General features: G+C 39.0%; 1 protein-coding gene across 1 annotated transcript in view; it reads right to left on the reverse strand.

The window, feature by feature from the left end:
* Positions 1 to 414: 414 nt before the first annotated feature.
* LOC144784738 (ankyrin repeat and SOCS box protein 4-like) overlaps positions 415 to 21,594 on the reverse strand; it is a 170,889-nt gene continuing 149,709 nt past the window's right edge. Inside the window, exon 5 of the mRNA XM_078663726.1 lies at positions 415 to 2,997. Within this exon, the coding sequence (XP_078519852.1) occupies positions 2,809 to 2,997 (189 nt within the window). The 3' untranslated portion in view covers positions 415 to 2,808. The remainder of the gene's footprint in view (positions 2,998 to 21,594) is intronic.

Genomic DNA, 21,594 nt, shown 5'->3' on the forward strand with positions numbered 1-21,594 from the left:
TCCAAATACACCTCATTGAACACCATTCCTGCCAAATCCCTTCCACTGACTTAGAGCTAACTCATATAAATATGACGTGATTTCATCATCAATATTGAAGGGAATAACCCCATTGAGATACAACTACCATTGCTTTTGTTGACCCATTCTCCCAACCTTATCCTGCTCAGACTAAGACAGATTCCACCCCATGTGTCTTGTGATGTTTGTTTCTTTCTTTTCTCTCTAACCAACAACCGTTCTTGACTATGTGCCCCAACTTTTCTTGCTTAATCATTCTTTCTCCCAGTAGTTCCAAATACAATCCTTCACCACACTTTCCATTCCTTCCTCCATTAACAGCCACATGAATGTTCCCATTGTATCCCATACCCCCACCGCCCAAGAGAGACTTTACTATACACTTGTGGAACCTTAAGGTTCTAAACATGGCTATTCTCACCTTGCTTTATTGTTTCAATTGTGTGTTTGTCTTATATATTCTTCAATAAAAAGATATTTAAACAAATCATGATGGAAGGACATTGACGGATCAGCCCTTAGGCCACTTTGCAGCATCGCCAGCACCTCCCATACCATTCCACCCTGAACAACTCCCTCAAAACTGTACAAACTCTACCACTCCTCAAAAAGCCTAAACTGAGCCAGGACGATGTGGTAAATTACTATCCAATTATGCAGCAGCCATTTCTTAGAAAGATCAACAGTAAGGATATAGCAAGCCAGCACAGAAAATAAAGAGTAACTGCCTTCTACAAGCCAGTATGGAGGACAGAGATGTCACCCCCTGAAGTCGCCAATGATTAACATCGAATCACCATTAACAGCAACCTGTGTCCTTGTCCGGCTGTTGTCTCTGTGGCCTTTAACATTGTTAACCACTAACCCATGCTCAACCCTGTTAGCTCCAGAAAACTTCAATACTAACCAAAGACTAAAGCTCATTTTACCCAGATTATATCTTCCAGATATGAACTAATCTAACCCTCCCATGTCATTCAGTTGTGGTCCATTCTCTGTCAGTGATCTTCCACCTGGGTATCGGACCCTTAGCGTTCACCTGGCTAAAGAGGATATAAGAATCTATTAGTGTGCAGATGACACCCAACTCTGGCTGAAAGTCTTTGTTGGGACTGACAGTAAAGGAGTGTTATGCAACAATTTAACCTTGGAAGTCAACTACCTATCTCAAACTCAACCCAACAAAAAGAACTTTGGCTTATTGCCAATTACACCAATCAAGAAGTGTATGTTTGATTCTCAACAGTGAATCAGCTAGCTCTGACCCATATATCACTGACAAAGCCAACCCTCTGACGTTTTTCATATAAACCAAGCCCAGCTTTTAGTCTCAAATCGCATATGTATCAAAAACTATCTACTGCTAGCACATGAATGCCTTCTATTGGGACTTCACTTCAGAGCTGCTGTCCAAGAATTGACCTGGTCCCATCTCAATGGTGATAACAACCTACTAACCAGTGACTTTGACACACACATCCGCCTCACCAGCCCAAAGAGTGTTGTCCATGCTGATGTCCACCTCATACAAAGTATTCAGAAGTATAACCAAGTCACATCAATCCTGAGAGAACATTTGTCCACCACTACATATCAAAGACCTACTGCATCACCTACAAGTTAATCATCTCACGCTAAACACCAGAACCAAGAATCAGATATCTGGCAGATCATGTAACACCTACAGTAGCAAAATTGTGAGATTTTAGATCAGAAATTGGAGGAACAAGAAGTCAAGATGTCAGGTTTTTTGCTATGAAACGAAAATCTGGAACTCCATCCCAGTCCAGATTTGGAAGGTTCCATCTCTTTGCCACGTCCAAAAGGAACTGTAGACCCATTCTTCAAGCAGCGCATCACTGCATTGTAACCACTAGTTTACTGGTCTTCCCAAAGAAAATACTACCTTACCCTAATCAACTGCAAATGGCTTTCAGTGCTGCTTAATTGATTCATGTGAATATGACTTGCACCAGCCCTGCCTTGTTCTCAACCATTTCTATACCTTCCCTTGCTCTTCCCCAAAACGTTCTTGGACAACTTTTCTCTTGCACAATAAGTATACCACTTTAAACACAGAAAGTTCTAATTTTCACCATCATGTATTTTATACACAATACTTTCCGTGAAAAGAACCTGGTGGTCAATATGTAGCACCATTGTTGCGCATGGTCGTTTATGCAGTTTTTAGTTCAGCCGGCACATAGATCGTACTGATATTTTTTATATACATTGCCCACCTCGCGCCAACCTAATAAATTATGTATCTGCGTGTCTTTAGATAACTATTGATGTTTCACTTTGAGAACTGAAACATTTATACCTGCTGTTTCTTTACCAAAACGCCAAACTGTTTGTATTCATTACTGTTACATAGAAATATCTCACACCTTACTATTGTTTGAAAATTGCATTTGAAGGTTTTCGTGTTAGTTATGCAATGAGGCCCACACATATACACTTCTATTTGAGCTATAACTGGAAACGAAAATGCATGAATGACATTGGTGCTTTGCACCATGTAAATGATCTGCTTGAGTTCCTAAAATAAGTCATGTGGCAGAGGAACAATGCTAAGCAAATACAAACTGTGTTGTCCTAGAACACCAAATGAGCATTGGCAGAGGTCTGTCCCAACTGGGGCACTCGAGGAATGGTTCACATGCAATCAATGTGCATCTCAAAGATCCGGGTTTTTGTAAAATCTCCCCATTCTTCTTTTCAAAATTGTGCGCAAAATTGTGATCTGTTATGTTCACCCACCAGGGCCAAAGGCAAGGGATGAGTTTAGTAGATGACTCCCTCAGGTTCCAAAAGTAGGTATCTTTTAATAGCAGGTGGTAAACAAAGTTGAGGAATTACTCGGTGGCATCTGTTCCACAAAGCTGATCGAACCGCACATCTGGCCAAGTGCATGAGTGTCCTGGGAGAGGTACTACATGCAGCAAATAACGACTCATAGAAATCCCGGTGTGCCTACAAAACAAGGAAATATCTGTAAATTCAGACTGGTCGCTTGCTGATCCACATATGTATTCAGTTACAGAACAAATGATAACCTCGTTCGTGAATTATTTTAGCTTTGAATGTGTTGGAGGGAAAAGGGCTTTATTATGGAACGAAGAGAACATTTTGCGAATGGCGTGTGCCCCCATGATTTGCTAATAGCACCAGCCACAAGAAGAGAACAGGACCTATCACTCTCTTACCTCACTTAAAGAACAACACTGCAGAACAATACCCTTGAAGAAAACTCAAGCACGCTAAAAACATCGAGCACTATATTTTACTCACCTCGAAAGAATAAAGAGCAATCAAAAAGCAACACTTCACATCTAAATTGACCAAATCAAAGAACTATGGACGGTATTTCTTATGCTAAGCCCCACCTTGCTGGAGGGATAACTCAGTCAGATGAATGATCACCTATGCCAGAGAGTCGTCACTGGTAGGTCACATGTTTGATTATTGGCATGCCCGAATCTGAAGGTTGGCAGACTGAGTGCCATATTATCAAGAACGGCGCACACATTATCGCTGCTTTACCGGCAGGAAACTGCCGCTGAAGCGGCGATAAGGGGCTTTTATAATATGCCCTAGAGAATTCCAATGGAAGCCCAGGTTCTGGTGCAAGGACATCAAATCTGGGATTTTATGGAATTCTCTTGGGAATATTATCAAGCCCATTAGCGTCGCTTTAGCAGCAGTTTCCTGCCGGTAAAGCGGCGATAATGTTTGTGCCGTTCTTGATAATATGGCCCCTGAGTGCCATAAATTAAGTAATAGTAGCTAGCGTCAGTTATTTACAGCACTATGAAGCTGCACTTATCTAGCATGTAGCCTCATAGAGAAAAACAAGTTATTATTTTCTGATATTCCAGCACTACATCTTCAAAATCACAACACTCAACTGAATACAGTACCGCTACCCACCATCTGGAACACTCCAGGCAATTGCAACCTGTCGGGACCATAACCGATTCCTTCATTATAACTGTTATTCACCCCCAAACTGTCCCACTCAAGTGATGGCCAACAATCAGCGGCTACTACAGTCCCATTGGCGCTCTCCACTCTGTACCCTAAATTGAAGCAAAAACCGATATAGTCCAACAACAAGTGCACCCTGAGGAGCAACTGCCTAGTGAGAAATGACCATTCTTATCTACTGTTAACACTGCAATGTCTTAGGACGTCTTAAAAAGTCTTGAGAGTAAACTGATAATCATGACCCATTCATAGCCATGAACAGCTCTTTTAACACTGCAAAGTAACAAACTAGTTAGTACTGTTATCTATTGGTTTGTATGTTTTTGTTATAACCCACATATTCTTGGAACACTTCCACCAGTGCCTCTTCTTGAAGCACAACCAGCAGAAGCCTGTAGTGTTCTCACTCTTGTTAAATACATCTATGTGTACAGACCCATCAAGCGATCCAGTACATCTTTAGGAGTGATACCTGAGCTCTATAACGTTTCTGTCATGTCGTAAAAAGATATTTCTTTTTATTGAAGGTTTAGACATTGATGAATGCAAAAGAAGCAGGGAAAAACTTCCTTAAACCTAGAACAACTCCCGACAGCAGATGATATTTCCACATGTCCTAACTGCAAGGCTTGATATCGTTAGCCACAGCATTCTGTTAGACCCGGGATCCTTGGTTGGCTGAGGTAGGTACCTTAGGCCAAGTAGGGATCCACGTTCCAACGTCAGGGAAAGGAAGGTCACCTTCTTAGATAGCCCCGCTCACCCCCTCGGTAGCATGACACGAGCAGCCAGGCTTATCTTCAAAGCAAATGTGTAAAGTATTCACAACCACGCTCACAATAATCCAATGATGACACCACAAATAGACTCCACACAAGTTTTATAAAACAAGTATAAACTTGATGTAAAAAGATATAAGATAAGACCACACAATATAAAACCAACATATGAGGTTGTGTAATATTTTACCTGGCCGGTTGTTAAGCCAGCCAGCCCTTGAAAGTGCTGTGATGTTAATGAGCACTTCTAGACATTTTCCTGCACTCCTAATATCATGTCAAACAGCTCATAATGCTAGAATCAGGCACTTTTGCAATGTAAAAGTATTTTAAATGCGTAAAACAGCAATCAAACACTCTGCAATGAAAAGAATGCAATGCGTAACGCAACTAGCAGGCACTTTGCAAGATAAAATAATGCAATGCGTGATCCAACCACCAGATATGTCGGTCTGCAAATATAAGGCAATGCGTATACACTGATCAGGTCATTCGTTACGCATGAATAATGCTATGCGTAATACTAATGATGCAATGTGTAATACGACAGTCAGGTACTCCGTTATGCAGAAATGGAATAATGCGTAATACACTCAGGCCCGATCACTGGTTCTTAGGCCGTCTCTCCGCCTCTCCGTCTGACCTGTGGTCAGCCTCTCACAGTTGCCCCCAACACAGTACGATGTAATCCCAAAGTGCAGCTTCACACTCTGGTCCCTGTACCGCCACTCCCTTCGCAATACGAGTCGCGATACGAGCCGAAGTAGAGGCTCGCGCTGCCAACACGAGAGAGAGGCCGTGAGCGTCTCCCTCCGAGCCCGCACCCCACCCCAGGAGTCAAAACAGGTTACCTGGGGGGGCGCGAACGCATTCTCCTCTCTCCTTCCAGTGGCTGGGCCTCCAATGCAGCTTTGTGAAAAGGCAACGGTGGCTCGGGTTGGCAACTCAGCTTCTCCGGGACTGCCGGTCTAGGCCGCTCCAATTACGAAGATCTCAGACTGCAACAAAGCACACGCACACAGCCTCGCTGAGTGTTCCTTCACTCTGGGTGCACGATCACTGGGCACTCCACACACAAGTCTCAGGATGCACGAAGATCATGATTGAAGACAGCTGAGACTCTCTTTACTCCGGTGCACACGATCACTGGGCAATCATCACAGAGGGGTTCAGGCTGCACAAAGCACACGCACACCGCGTCGCTGAGACTCACTTGGACGCCAGGCGCCACCAATCACAGGGCAGTTCTTACGAGGGTCTCAGGCTGCAACACACAGTGCCGCTGAGACTCTCCTGGAAACATTTATATTCCTGTGTTTCAGAACAGAGAGACAGCTCACCTCAGGCCCTTGGGGATAAGTTACTTCAGAACACAGTACACAGCAAAGTCTTTCAAGCAGGGGGACAGAGCGCACAACAAAGACCCTTTAGCCTTTCCTTGGTTGAAACAGCTAACTGCAGGCCAGCCCCAGATCACACTGCAAGGGTCAGTCCTATCCTTCTGTCTCTTAAGTTGTTTCTTCCTTGGCAAAGGTCCTCTTGACCATGAAGTAGCTCCATTCCTGTTCACACTTGATCAAGCCATTCTCCAAAGTTCAGGGGCTTCAGCTCTCATAGTTATACCCCTCAATGTCTTTGAAGTCTTCGTGCTTTAGGGGGCACTGACCCCCTGTTCAAACCAGTTCTGTGTGCCTCCCTGCCAGTGACACCTTTCTTCCTTTGATTAGTGGGGGGTCTGGATTCTCAATCACTCAGCAGGAGATGAGCCAATTGTTTATAGCAGCAACCCAGCCCTCTTCACCTCTAGGGGCTTCTGCTCCCCCTTCACTTCAGCTGCAGGTCAGCCTGTTGCTGTCTCCCCTCCTCTCCTGGGTCAAGACATTCCCCAGATCCCATCGCTTTCAAATCCAGACAGTCAATCCACAGCCAGGCAGAGACACACCGAAATGATAGAGCACAAAAACTCAGCCACTTCTAAGAGAGTGGCTTCTGAACACCCAATGCAAAAACCACCTACATAAAAAGATGGGGTATTACATTGCGAGTTCAGGCATACTGAAATTCACCTTTCCATCTTAAGCTTTTAGGAAGATAGGCTGGAAAACATATTACACAGCCTTCCCATTCTGTCCTATGAGCAAGATGGCCCTTCAACAGTGAAAAACGAAATGGAGATTATTTCACTGTCACGACATGACACACACCTTGGTACATGTCCTACCTTTCACATGCACTGCACCCTGTCCAGGGGGTACCCTAGACCTACCATAGGGGTGTCTGATGTGCCTAGAAAGGGAAGGGTAAGGTCTGGCAAGTGAATGCACTTGACAGAACAACATGACAGTTTAACAAACTGCGCATAGGCCCTGCAATGGGAGACCTGAGTTCCCTTTTTAAGGCTACTTGTGTTGGTGGGACAAATAGTGCTTCAGCCCCACTAGTAGCATTTGCATTACCAGCCCTGGCGCACATAGTGCACTGTACTAGGGACTTTATTAGTAAGGCAAACATACCAATAATGGACAACCAATTACCATTACTTTATACAGTGTTATATGTTAGATTGAGGCTCTAACATAGGTGCACCGTTTCAGAGGAGCAAATCCTTTGTGCCACAAAGACAGGCAGGCCCATTCTCCCACTTAAGGCCCTTTCACCTACATTAGCCCTCCCTTCACAATAACGAGCAACAGAGGCTGTCCCTTATCGGTACTCAGACAAAATATCGAAAATAAAATATCGTAAAGACAAAATATCGAAGTTAAAATATCGAAGGTAAAAGATATTGGGAAGCAAAAATATCGGATACAAAAATATCGTAATAGGTAAGTAAGTATAAATATCGATAATAATAATATCGTATGACAAAATATCGACAATACAAAATATCGTGTAATAATGGAAAAAATAAATGGTATAGGAAAAAAAAATAATTGTACATAAAAATACATATCTAGTTTTAGGAGCGGGTAATTGGGTTTATTGGGGATAAGGGTGGGGAGTGTATTAAAATGTATGTAAAAATACATAAAATATGAAAAAATATGAAAAAAAAGATAACATTTAAAATAATATTTAAATTATTAATATTAATAAATAATAATAGATATCAAGTTTTAGGAGCGGGTTATTGGGTTTATAGGGGATAAGGGTGGGAAGTAATTTAAAAATAATTAATAAATTAATATATGTTTGAATTTTTTTTTTATTAATAATTAATTGGTAAATAATTAATATTAATTAGTTAATTAATTAATATAATTGTGTACATTATTTTATATAATAATTAATTGGTAATTAATGAATATTAATTATTAAATTACTAATTATAATTTTTGACATAATTTTAAATAATAAATAATAGGTAATGAAATAATAATAATTAATTGGTAATTAATTAATATTAATTATTTAATTAATTAATATAATTTTGTACATAATTTTAAATAATAATTAATTGGTAATTAATTAATAATAATTAGTTAATTAATTAATATAAATGTTTACATAATTTTAAATAATAATTAATTGGTAATTAATATTAATTAGTTACTTATATTAATTAGCTTCATTTAGTTAAATATATATTTTTTACTTATTGTAAATTATTTTGGAAAAAATAATATTAATAATTACATTTATTTATTTACAGCTAATGTGCTAATATATTTACTTTATTGTTATTGTTCATTAATAATTAATTTGTAATTACATAATAATAATTATGTTTGGGTAAAGGAGTATTGTTAGAGTTCAGGGTCAGTTTTCAGTTTTTGGGTAAAGCGGTATTTTTTGGGTTCGGGGTCAGTTTTCAGTTTTTGGGTAAAGGGGTATTTTTAGGGTTCTGGGTCAGTTTTGGGTTTTTGGGTAAAGGGGTATTTTTAGGGTTCAGGGTCAGTTTTCAGTTTTTGGGTAAAGGGGTATTTTTTGGGTTCAGGGTCAGTTTTCAGTTTTTGGGTAAAGGGGTATTTTTGGGTTCAGGGTCAGTTTTGGGTTTTTGGGTAAAGGGGTATTTTTAGGGTTCAGGGTCAGTTTTCAGTTTTTGGGTAAAGGGGTATTTTTTGGGTTCAGGTCAGTTTTCAGTTTTTGGGTAAAGGGGTATATATAGGGTTCAGGGTCAGTTTTGAGTTTTTGGGTAAAGGGGTATTTTTTGGGTTCAGGGTCAGTTTTCAGTTTTTGGGTAAAGGGGTATTTTTAGGGTTCAGGGTCAGTTTTGGGTTTTTGGGTAAAGGGGTATTTTTAGGGTTCAGGGTCAGTTTTCAGTTTTGGGGTAAAGGGGTATTTTTTGGGTTCAGGGTCAGTTTTTAGTTTTTGGGTAAAGGGGTATTTTTAGGGTTCAGGGTCAGTTTTGGGTTTTTGGGTAAAGGGGTATTTTTAGGGTTCAGGGTCAGTTTTCAGTTTTTGGGTAAAGGGGTATTTTTTGGGTTCAGGGTCAGTTTTCAGTTTTTGGGTAAAGGGGTATTTTTAGGGTTCAGGGTCAGTTTTGGGTTTTTGGGTAAAGGGGTATTTTTTGGGTTCAGGGTCAGTTTTCTGTTTTTGGGTAAAGGGGTATTTTTAGGGTTCAGGGTCAGTTTGGGGTTTTTGGGTAAAGGGGTATTTTTAGGGTTCAGGGTCAGTTTTCAGTTTTTGGGTAAAGGGGTATTGTTTGGGTTCAGGGTCAGTTTTAATTTAATGTACGCTGGATTTGGTATAGTAATAATTAAATTATCAGAGTCCAACATATACTCACATTTAATATACAGTGCAAAATTTCTAATAAGATTGTTACATTATAGTAAGATAATGATACAAATTGTTCAACATGATTGTAGAAACATTATTTTTATTTATGTTTCACAAATAAAATGTTATTTCATAACAAAAATATTTTTATTACATTTCGTTTTATAAACATATTTTATAAACACAATGATAAGCAACTATACAGAAGCATTATTATTTTCATACTTTTTGTAAAAAAAAAGAAAATTATTTATTATCTCTTTTACATATTGTAATTTCAGAAAGAAATGTAGAAATAACAAAAGTATTTTTTCCACTTCATTTCAATACATCAAATATTTATTATATAATTCACACATTTTTTACACATTTTTCAATTATTATAATTTGTGACAATGTACTTATATTTCTAGACATTGTTAACATAAATATTATTCTTTTTTTAATATGTATTTATTACATTCATTTATATATTTGTTAATCAAATCATTGTAGGATTAAAGTAAATATTTCTTTACAATAATAGAAACTTAATGTTTATTTTTGCCTATTTAGTTAAGTATAGATATTATATTTTATACTTGGGACTATTTTATTGCATTTGGGTGCTTTATTTTGTAACCGGGTTAGGTCGTTTTGGGTTATTTGGAAGAAGGGCTGATCGCGGTTGGGAGACACTTCACGTCGCTTCAGGTAAGGTTTATTTTATATGTTTTATGTGTATTTTAATGATGTTTTGAGATTAGTGACCTTATATTTTGTGTTGTTGAATGTGAGGGAGTTATGTTTTAGATTTCGAAAACAGATAATTACTTATGGTATATACACGTAGTGTTAGTTAGTTAAATCATTATATATAGAGTGAATTTTAGTCTTTTACGGTATATCTACAAGTGAAATCATCAATTTTAATATGTTTGTACCTAATTACTAGCTAATTATTGTGGGTGGGAATGTCTGTTTTCTATGTTTTTGTCATAGGTGTACGCTACATCGGAAGTTCCGTTTTTTTTTAAAGGAAGTGTTTGTTTGTTTAATTCAACACTGCTTTACAAACACTTCTTTACATTTTTCGGTTTTGCTGGAGCGATTCTTTCTATTTTTCCAATTTTTCGGGTTTTTTATGGTTATTCGATGGCTCTGGACAACGTGGATGTCTTAATTTTGGAACAGTTGTATTTTTACATTTTTTTTTGGGTTAATTTTGCACTACCTGGATTACTTTGGTGGAGAAGGACGTTATTGGATTGACAACATGATTGGTAAGTCCTTGCTTTCTTATTTTGTGTGGGTGGGTAATGTTATTTTTATTATGGAATTGTTTTTTACTTGTTATTTAGTTTTAATGTGTGCATATATTATAATAATATCTCTATATATTGCATACATTAAATACTTTAGAAGCTCACGTTACATATTTTTGCATACTTAGGTGATACTTTTAGTGTTTTATAACATTTTGGGAATTAATTAGAGTAGTGTTTTGGCAATGATGTTTAGGTATTCTATGCCTTTTGTACTAGGGTAAAGTTTAACTTGTTCTTCCAGGTACTTGTGCATTTGTTTATTTTGCTTTGATGTTTTAGGGACAAGTTCAGTTACAGATTGGTCCATTCTAAATTCCTGGTAGCTCTGTTCTTTCTGTAGGCATTTAATGAAATGTTCTAAAGTTTGTTTGGGTCTGCCAGTTGATTGTACAAATGCATTGTGCCAACCTTCCACTGCATTGTTAGTTTTTGATTCTCCGTTAAGGGTACTTCTGTAAACGTTCCACCAGGGTATGAGGAATTTGGGATTTCGTCTGTGGCCAGATCTGTGGAGTCTGCCTACCCAGGTGTCTTCAAAGTAGTCGAGAAATGGACTTAATTTAGCTTCATTTTGTTTGTAGAAGGGGCTGTCTATAAGAATGTTGTAGTGTTCAGCTACGTCTGTTTCAGGGACATAAGCAAGTGCAATGAGTTTTTTAATTTGAAAAGCAAAAGATGAGTTTGTAGCATATTCGACACTTAAGGTAGTTTTTTGAAGGTGTCTCCATAAACACTGGTTTAAATGATAATAGCAGCCTTGAATGCAGGTATGGGGGTGGATTTTTAGGATAGTTGAGAGCATTGCTTGCTCAAAATCAAGAATGATTTTTTCAGGAGAAAAATCATTAGTTTTTTGTTTAATTATATTTATTAATTCCATATATGTGGAATTATTTTTGTTTGGTAATAGTGCATATAGCAAAGGTATGTTGCAGTTGTGGTAGAGGCCATGTATTGTGTATAATTGGAAAAATGGTTTGGGACAGATGTTAAATGTTCCATCCATCATCCAATGTTGGCTTTGCTGCAGTTTAACTAAATTCATATTGGTACCAAAAATTATAAGCCTTTTGTCATTGTTTTCGTTGTCGTAAACTATAAATGGTTGTTTATTTAAAGTTATTATTTGGTTAGCAGTTAAATTTATATCCTGATATGTTCTGGGAGATGGTGTTGTAGCAGTAGTAGCTTTTTTAGTTCGTGCTATAGTTCTTTTTAAGGAGAGGATATTTGGCATTTGAGTTGTGGCAGTTTTTGGGATTTTAGGAATGGCTTCTTTTAAAATTAAATTTGTTTGCTTTTGGGAACCTGTACTAGCTTCTTTTATATTTTCCAAAGCTGTTCTAACTTCTATTTCAGTAACATTAGGTGAATGATTGTGTTCCCTAGTATACAGTACTGTAGCTTCTCTAGTTGTTGCTCTGCCATAGCACTTGTTAGAATAATATTTACAACATTTCCAATTAACTTTCATGCCATATTGCTTTTCTTGTGTATAAGTGTAACCCATGTAGCATAGTAATAGTTTTCCTTTCTGGCTGGTCACAAATTCGGCTCCTTCGGTCATTTTGTACTTTGTATATCTATAAAATATATATATAATAGTTAATGTCAAATTAAATGTGATAAATAATCTATGTTAGTGATAAGTAGGAATGTTTATACTTACGTGTTTTAGAATTTACAGCAAAATTAGGAGTTGCTTGCTTCTTTTGTTGGGGATAATTGTTTGTGATGTTGTTGTAGCTGTTATGAAAAACATGAAAGTAGTATATTATTAATTAATGTTTCGGTACATTTGCAATGTTAGAGCTCATTTCTACTACAAAAGTGTATCTTCATTATTCACATTGTGAAGATACTTACATATTTTTTTAGGTTGGTCTTTGCCAGTATAGTTGTTTCTTCAGCTTCTGGAGAGTAGTTTGTAGTGTTATCTTAAATAAAAAAGGAACATATGTGTTAGAATAATCACCATGTTGGTATGTTTTTTAATAGATTATCTGGTAATTATGTTCTTTAATATACTTACTTTGTGATTAGTATCTTTATTATTCAGAATGTGGAGTTCTGTATTATGTCTGTATATCTATTCGTTGTGTTTGCTCTGTAAATAAACAATATATAATAGAAAATAATTAGAACAGTTCTAAATGTTTGTATTGTTTTTCCACATTTATTTCAGTTGCATAATACTTACTTAGTAAAATGTATTGGAGAAATAGTACTGATGTCCTTAGTTCATTAGTAGTGCAGTTTTCAGTAGTAGAATCTACAGAAAAAAAGGAATATGTGGGGCAAAAGTCATTATTTCTGTGTGTTTAGATTTATGTGCACATAATGAAACAATGTGAAATTACTTACATAGTTATTAGAATCTGTATTCCTATGCTTTGTTCACAGTTATTTTGAGTAGAATATTCAGTAGTCGTTGTATCTAAAAAAAATAGTTTCATATAATTATTTAGCATGTTAAGTAGTATGAATAGCAAAGGGGCACTGGGTATTTAGCAGGTAAGTAAGTAGTAGTAGCAAATAATGCAGTTTCTATTTTATTTACTTACTTAGAAGATGTGATAGTAGGTTGATAGTCTGGTTCTTCTAGTTGTTGTGCAGCAATTCGGATAGAGATAAATCTCCTTCAGTGACTTTTGGCAAGTAGTTTGTGTTTAGATTTTAATTGTTTATATAGGGGAGTGTCAGTAGTAATTACTTTGCTATTGGTTCATTTAAAAAATTAGGTTTGTGATTGGTTAGTTAGTATATTTGAATTTCAGCTGTGATTACTTTGTAATAGAAGTGAAAAACCAAAAAAAATAATAAAATTATACAAAGTAGTATAGAATATTTTTATATATGTAGGTGATATAATTATACCAATAGGATATTTTTGACAAATTAATAGTGTGTCTATAGTATTAATTTAAGTATTGTGTGTTTATTTAGATGTGAAAACATATAAAACGTTAATTAATTATACAAACAGATGCATATAAAAAGTCGATATAGCTGATAATCCGATATTGAAGTGCACGATATTTTTGATGTCGATATTATAGTTAATGTCATTATTTTTTGTAGATAGCGATATTTTTGTTTTCCGATGTTAATGTAGTCGATATAAAAGTAAACGATGTTTTTGTATATCGATATTAAAAAATCGATATTTGTGTATATATCTAGTTAAGTATAGGAAGCCGATATATTTGATTTCGATATTTTTGCTCCGATATTTTTGTACGTCGATATTGTGAATGTCGATATTTTGTCAGACATTCCCCTTATCTAATGTGTGCTCTGGGCGCAGAAGACGGTCCATCCTAAATACGTCATCTCCATGTCCAACAGTGACTAACCTAAAGTCACAACGAATTCTTAGAAATAGACCCTTAAGTTCTTGGGATTTTCCCTAGCACAGGATTATTGATTTCTCCAAGAACTCATTAAATATCCATGAAACACTATTCCCTAAGGGTTCATTCCTGACGTCTTCCTCTGACTGACTTTACGTCAATACCAACATTCCAAGCCACCTATCAGGTATAAATAGTTCTCCCTTTTCCCAAGTAAAGCAGAGAAGTCGAGACTTCCATGCCGACACTCTGATCTGAGACGCTGCAAACTGCGTCATGCCACAGCTCAGGCTGGCAGAAGTCCATCCATCCATCCTGGAGTGTCCAGCTCGAGATCAGGATGATGTTCGTGACACACTTTTCAAAATGCATTATTTTGTGACACGGTAATGCAGTGTAGAGCGCGAGTAAGCCCGAACCACCTAAGGGGGGGTGGGGGTATCCCAAGAAAATTTTGAAAAATGAGTGGCTAAATTGTGCATTTTTAAGCAAATTTGAGAAAGCAGGAAGGTTAATAAAGCAATTTTGAATCTGTTCTAACAAAGACAGTGACTGGCGAAACTGGGTGGAAGGTTACGCCAACACCCCCCTTCATACAGCCACAAAAAGAACACCATGTATCAACACAACCAACGATCATATACTCCACACACCACCATACATCCACACATACCACATCACAACAAAACTCCTGTAAATTCCCTAAAAACACTAAAGTTGAATGGGTATTAAGGTTGACTAATATATTAACAGTGCCTTTGCCATAAAAATGAACAAGGCGTAAATTAATGAGGAAATATGCTACCTCTACCTCGTGGGCCCAACCCCACCATACTAATTGATCCTTAACTTTCATGCCTGGCACCCAGACTTCTCACCATCAGAGTAATATAACATTTGACACAGTGTAAAACATTAACTACTTTATATGCCAATACCTCCAACATCTCTTAAATGCCCTTACAGTCAGCAATATATGTTGACATCCCCACCATTAAAAGATAACACATCCCCCATAAAACGATCATCCACGCAACATCATATAGGACTGCCCAACCATGATTACACATTGGCATAGTCACAGGTATATGCGTACACACTACTCATCGGACAAACACATGGGTAATTTCATGTACCCACACCCACCAACAAACAACCCTACCCCAGCATCAAATGCCCACACATGCACCATTATATACCTAAACACTTACCATCCTGCTTCAGACACCTGCAATGTACATGTTCATAACCACTATCTGACATCCACCAGCATATCACAATACATTGGCCCTCATGCACGGATAAACAAAGCATTTACCAGTATGCAGTGTCACACCAAGAACTCAGTCACACCATCATTCAACCTTTTACAGTACACCATTATAAATATATGGACCAATTCAAAAAGAAAGTCGTAAAGGAGCATTTGTAACAGTAGGTCGGTGATAGGGTGCTGAGTTACATTTCATTTCCTGTGGAAAAAGGCCTGTCGTGTACCCCTATCAAATTGGAAGATGGCAAATTTCCCTTTCCATCCTGGAAGGAGAGTTGCCTAATTTCTTGGTTGACGTATGTCCCTGATCATTTACAGGGTGAGAGTTTTTGATTGGAGTTTGATAATGCTCACAAATGTACGAGCTGTAATGCAAAACTGTATTATTTTTTAGATTCTAATCTACACCTTTTACTTAAAAACTTGAATCTTGTGCTCTTCTTTTTGCTGTAGGAAACCAAAGGTCATGGTTCAGTATTTCACGTACGATTTTCAGTAAACTTTTCCCTATTTAAAAAGCATATTTGTAAGCCATCTTTAAACTAAACATGATATATAAAATGTATAATAACGTGTTACATAGCTCAGTGTTGCCATCTGATGTGTCACGTATTGAATAAAATAAACAGCATTTTATCCTCTGTTCGTCTTCATATATATACATATAAAATGAAAATGCTGAAGTGTGATGAATGCCCACGTATTCTTAACTAAGGGCATTTTTAAAGGATGCCAGTTGGCATTAGCTCGAAGTTCACTAGACTTGCTTCAAACATTTGGCACCACGCACTCGGCAGTCTGAAGTTGATGAAACTACCTTCACACTGCTAGCATGTCATTTAAACACTTCTGAACAGACTTTACCTCTGGGCAGTGCTCCTCGTCTCCGGGCTGCCTCTCCTATTTAAAGTGCACCGTACGAGCCTGGGATGAGGGCAGAGGCGGCTCTGTGGACTGACTGGGCACTCACTGTTCAACTTGCGTGGCACAGGGAACGAGGCCGCGCGTACACGCTCCTCTCCTGCCTCTGTTCTGCGTCACTGACATGCGCAGACCGTCCTGCTTATTAGCATAATAAAATGAGTTTACAAGTGCTTTTATTGAACGCTATTGTGTGCGAGATGTATATAAAACCACACCGAGGAAAATAGGGTGTAATTTGGACACGTCAGTAGAGCCATACTGTTTTTTATGTAATTACACATTTATGATTTACGACGTACATGCAGAATAGAATACTAGAGCAGTAATCTTCCCTCAGACTTCATCCTCGTGCGACACACCCACACATGGCAGGCGACACAGTACCGTGTCCCGCCACATAGTTTGGAAAGCTCTGCACTAAAGTAATGGGGTTAGACTAAATCCTAGGGGGATTCTTGGCTCTATAAGACCTACACACATGCTAGGTACACTTAGGTACTTCTAGTTAGGCATCATAGGGGTGTAGGCTTTATCTTAATGCATTCTGTATTTCATGAATGTGTTAATTACTATTGCAAAATGGTAGAACTATACAATGCCTTTTTATTTAACTGCACTGCTGGCCATAATTCTCTGCTACTGTCCAACAGTTGTCGCAGCACATATAACAAGTACTAGAATAACAACTGTGTAATAAATGTTATTGTAAACACACCCAACTGCTTCTTCTATGTGCTTCTCTGAGATGAGTGACTGAATGAAAAGTAGTATATTGTTTCCACGATCCTGAGGGCTCAGGGTTTTATGTTATGTGGTTGCCAGAAGCTATTCCCTTCTTGTCTTCAAGAAGTTTCTAGTGGCCTCTGAGCTAGCTGGTACACAGTAATTAAGTTTCATAAACATGATAGTGGCATACTGACTTCAGTCCTATGCCAAGCCTATTGTGTATGTTATTCCAATGCGCAGAACCTATAAGGGAAATAGGAACTACACTACAACAGGGAACACGTACATTTTGACACTGTTTAGCAGTGACAATGTGTCCAAAGCATCTAAGTTGGCAACACCATGTCAGAAAAAAGGTCCAGGGGAAAAGCAAAACGTTTAGGGACTTTAGCCAAAAAGGGCCAAGTCCTACACATTTGGGTTAGTTTTTTCTCAAAAGGAACTAGATTGCTAAACTCCAACCGTCCCTAGTTAGGATTCCTCCTCCCTCTGAAGCCGTCTTCAAACAAAGACTTAAGACCTGGCTCTTCCACAAAATACACTAACTTCCTGTATGTGGCTTGCGCTTCGGGGCTCCGCTGCTTTCACAGCACCGGGACACCTCCTTGTGAGGTAGCTGTTCGCGCTCAATAAATTGCATTATTAGTGTGTCAGTTCTTACTCAGAAACAATGTTCTTGTAAATGAGGCACAATTTTGATTGTCATTGAGACTTCATTAGGGTGTTTTTAATTCTGTAATGTGACAGGTGAGCAAAAATGATAGAATGGAATGCTACTTGGATGCTTCTTAGTAAGAAATGTCAGAATTGTGTACCATCTCTGTATTTCTCAGTTTATGTCCGTCAGGAGGGAAGTAAGTAAAGGCAAAACCCCAAGGCTACTGAGCTTTTGGAACTGAAGCTGCATCTCACAAATGAACCCCAAGTGCAGCTGGGGTTTCTTATGTTCACATGTGGATACGCCAGCCTCAGACGAGCATTCTGCCGATTCCTCGCAGAGGAGAGATTTACCCCCCCCCTAGATCGATCACGTCGGGATCGACTACTGCTTAGCACCGGACAGCGCTCTTCCACCACCGGCCAGCCTCAACAGCAAGATCGGCGCCTGAGACTCACACCGGCCTGCCTTTCGCGTACCTCCGCTGCCATTGGATATCACATAGGTCCACTCTTGATACCGCACTGTCTTCAACCCATCCTTTTCCTGAAGATGATCCTGATTTCCATGGATCGAAACGCCGTCGACACACCAGCGCAATCATAGGCGCTTCCTCACAAAGTGGTTCATGAACAATGAAATAGAATTGTGATATAACCGGACCTACTGAATCTATCAGAACCACACTATGATAACCATTCACTGTATATTTCTTCACACCAGTCACGTTGCGCCGTTCACGCTGCTCACACTGTCACCAGACCTGCTACCTTGGTTTTCACTCACAAACCACGAGCACCTTGTGCCACTTGGGTTAATCCAATTATTCTCATTTATGTACTACAGTGCTGCTATAACTGTATTGTCCACCTTGTTTTCCTTACCAATTTTCTTAAATTGTTTCTATAAATGATGCCAAGAGCACATACTACAACTAAATAGAGGCTCCTTGTTTTTCCTTGTGGATAATGTTGCTTGCATATCCCTAATATTTGCCTATGAATGATACCAGTTGGGATATCTGTTGTTTATAGCACATGTGGAGGGGGGCATGTTTGATATATAAGGCTGGGTTGCCACATTGGATGAAAGTGAAGACTGATCCCCATATTAGTGCATGCAAGTTAAAAAAACAGTAACATTAAATGTTACTCCAAGAATATAGTTGAGAATTGTCTACCCGTTTCCACACATGAATTGTCTCAATCAGTGTCCCTATGTGGAAGGGATGTATAGCCGCACTGGTAATCCCGTAGGGGTTTGAGTTAGTGTAAGCTACAGGTAGACAGTAATTTCCATTTTTGGTATGCTTGAATGAGGGCTTGTGAGAGAGTGTGTTGTAGTGGGTCGATTATGTAATGTAGCCATGCAGGCAGTGGTGTTAGCAACATCACAGCAGAATGTTCAGGCTAGTTATGGGAGTTCAAATTGGAACTGGAGGATGGAAGGTCACAGGATTGCCTGTCCGGTCAAAAGCCTTGTACAGGGTGTCGGGTTCCCTTAATAATAGCATTCTGGATGACCAAGGAGGGTTAACATCAGTGGCGGTTGGTGATATTTGAAAGTGGTGAGGGCGTAAAATTTGTATGGGAGTGCACCGTAGCGAGCGAGCCTGAAGAACCTAAGAGGGGGTTCCGGGGGTTCTCCCCCGAGAATTATTTTCAAAAAGAGTGGGCAAACTGGGACATCTTAAGGATTTTGGGGGCCCTGGGCCAAATATATTTAGGGGGCTCCCGGCCCCCTGCTAGGAACAGCTTTGAATATATGGTCCAGTTTCAGCTGTTTCAAGCCCTTTTTGACCAGGTCACTGACAGTGCACAGCCATTCTGCCAAAATTCTAAATGTGTTTACATCTATAATATTCATGGATAATGATGACATGACATGTGTTATCAATATTGCAACACAACAGCAGCTCACTAATGCACATAATCTCTGTGACGCCCTCTAATTTCTCATATGTGTGTGAGGTACTGTTTTGATCCATGCATTTTCGCACTGAGTGATTGTCTCCTCTTTAACGTTTGATTTCATCATTCACATGGGTTTTGAAGCAGTGCTGCCTTTAGGAAGACTGTTTTTCATTCCTTTCACAGGCTGCATTAAGTAGCAGTGCTCCCTTGTGCTCCTATGAAAAGGCCTTCCTTTCTAGCGATGTTTAGCTTCGCAGTACAAAATGTCAAGCCTTCGACATACCGGTCTCACTACTTTTATATAAGGTGTTTTTTCCCTTTGTATTTTCGTCATTAAGGTAGACTGCAGAGCATGTTATGCAAGCAGTGTGGCCTCACTAGTAAAAACGAAGCAAACAGGAACTCAGTCTATACGCATCGGGTCAAATCTTGACGCAATCCATGTCTGACCTTAAGTTTCACCTTGTGTATATGTTGTCCATCTTCCTGTGTGGATTTGTGGACAGGTGCATTTGCTCTGGTGAGATACACATCATTTATCTTTCTGCCCTTATGTTGTTAGCATGGGTTATCAAACTGCTCTCTGTTCTTTGAATGCAGGCCAGCATCACTCATAGTAAACTGTTGCACGTACCTGTCTTAATTATCTTTGAAAAGTTTCCTACTTGAAAGCACTTGTACCACAGTGTGCATTCATTACCCGCTGATGTGGGGAGTGCACGCCATGGGCCACTCTGGAACAGAAGCAAAGGAAAGAGGATGATTGCCCCTCTACAAGCAAAATTGATCAGTGCGCTAATAAGTGAAACTACTTTTAAACAAAATGAGTGCACTGAAAGTCCCTAACTAGGCCATCCGCGTGCTCGGAGCCTTGTCCACCTCATTTTTCAAGAAACAAGGCGGGCTACCAAGCACAGTAGCAGAGGAAAACTGCTTCTTTTTAACAATGGGCCAACTGTAATTATTCGCCTGTTTCATCCTCTTGGGGCTGGCATTTTCCTGGCCACAACCAAACAAAGGTATGAAAAAACGGAGCTATAGCTAAGCTGATATTTCTTTTCTGCTGCATTAAAAATGTCATAGCCCGCTTCCATTGTCCATGTTTTCTAATAAACAGGCCACTTAGCTGCTGCTGTTAAAGTGCACTTAATGTTTTCATTAAAACTCAGTGAAACCAGAGTGTGTCGTGTGGACTGTGTGTTGTGTGACGGTGTGTGCATTAACACTTGCTTATCCAGACACTTGCGAACGGTTAGGTTTAATTAACTCTACCACTGTTGAGAAACAGTACCTCTGATATGCTGTTAGTAGACACAAAATCCGCAATGATAAGATTGCTCACTGTGGACATCTCTGCCGAACCAGGGATTAATTCTAAGCAGGGGAGATTCAGGCTTTCATGATTTTGAAGTTAGTAAAATGTGTTTGACTCTGCTCAGTTATAGGCACGTATTGTCTCAAATTTCTTGAATACTCCAATGGTATTTTAGGCCTGAGTATGACTAATGCAGATTTATGAAGGACGATACATTGTGGCTGGAATTGACACTTCTGGTTGATGACCCAGTACATAAATCCGGCTATTACAAGACAATCACCACTGAATGCGGAATAAGTGTGAAGACTGAGCTTTTCCTGGTCAAATTACACAAGGAATTGCCAATTCTGTGTAGACTACCGGTTTTGTTTATCACCTGCTCTAAGCAGTTGGTAAATCGGCGCAGGGGAGAAGGGGACAGGTGTGTTGTGGGGTGGGGAGGGTGGCAGTGGGCAGAGGTGGGTGCCGTGCAGAGGGAGCGGGAGTATTACATGCTCCTCCGTAACCACAGGGGGATGTCTTGAAATCCAGGTGCGCCATCCACAGGTGAGTTATCATTGAACAGACTCGCAGCTGCTCAGCAGTATCTGTCTCCTTAACATGTAACCGG

This window comes from Lissotriton helveticus, chromosome 10 (assembly GCF_964261635.1).
Source record: "Lissotriton helveticus chromosome 10, aLisHel1.1, whole genome shotgun sequence".
Lineage (NCBI taxonomy): Eukaryota > Metazoa > Chordata > Amphibia > Caudata > Salamandridae > Lissotriton > Lissotriton helveticus.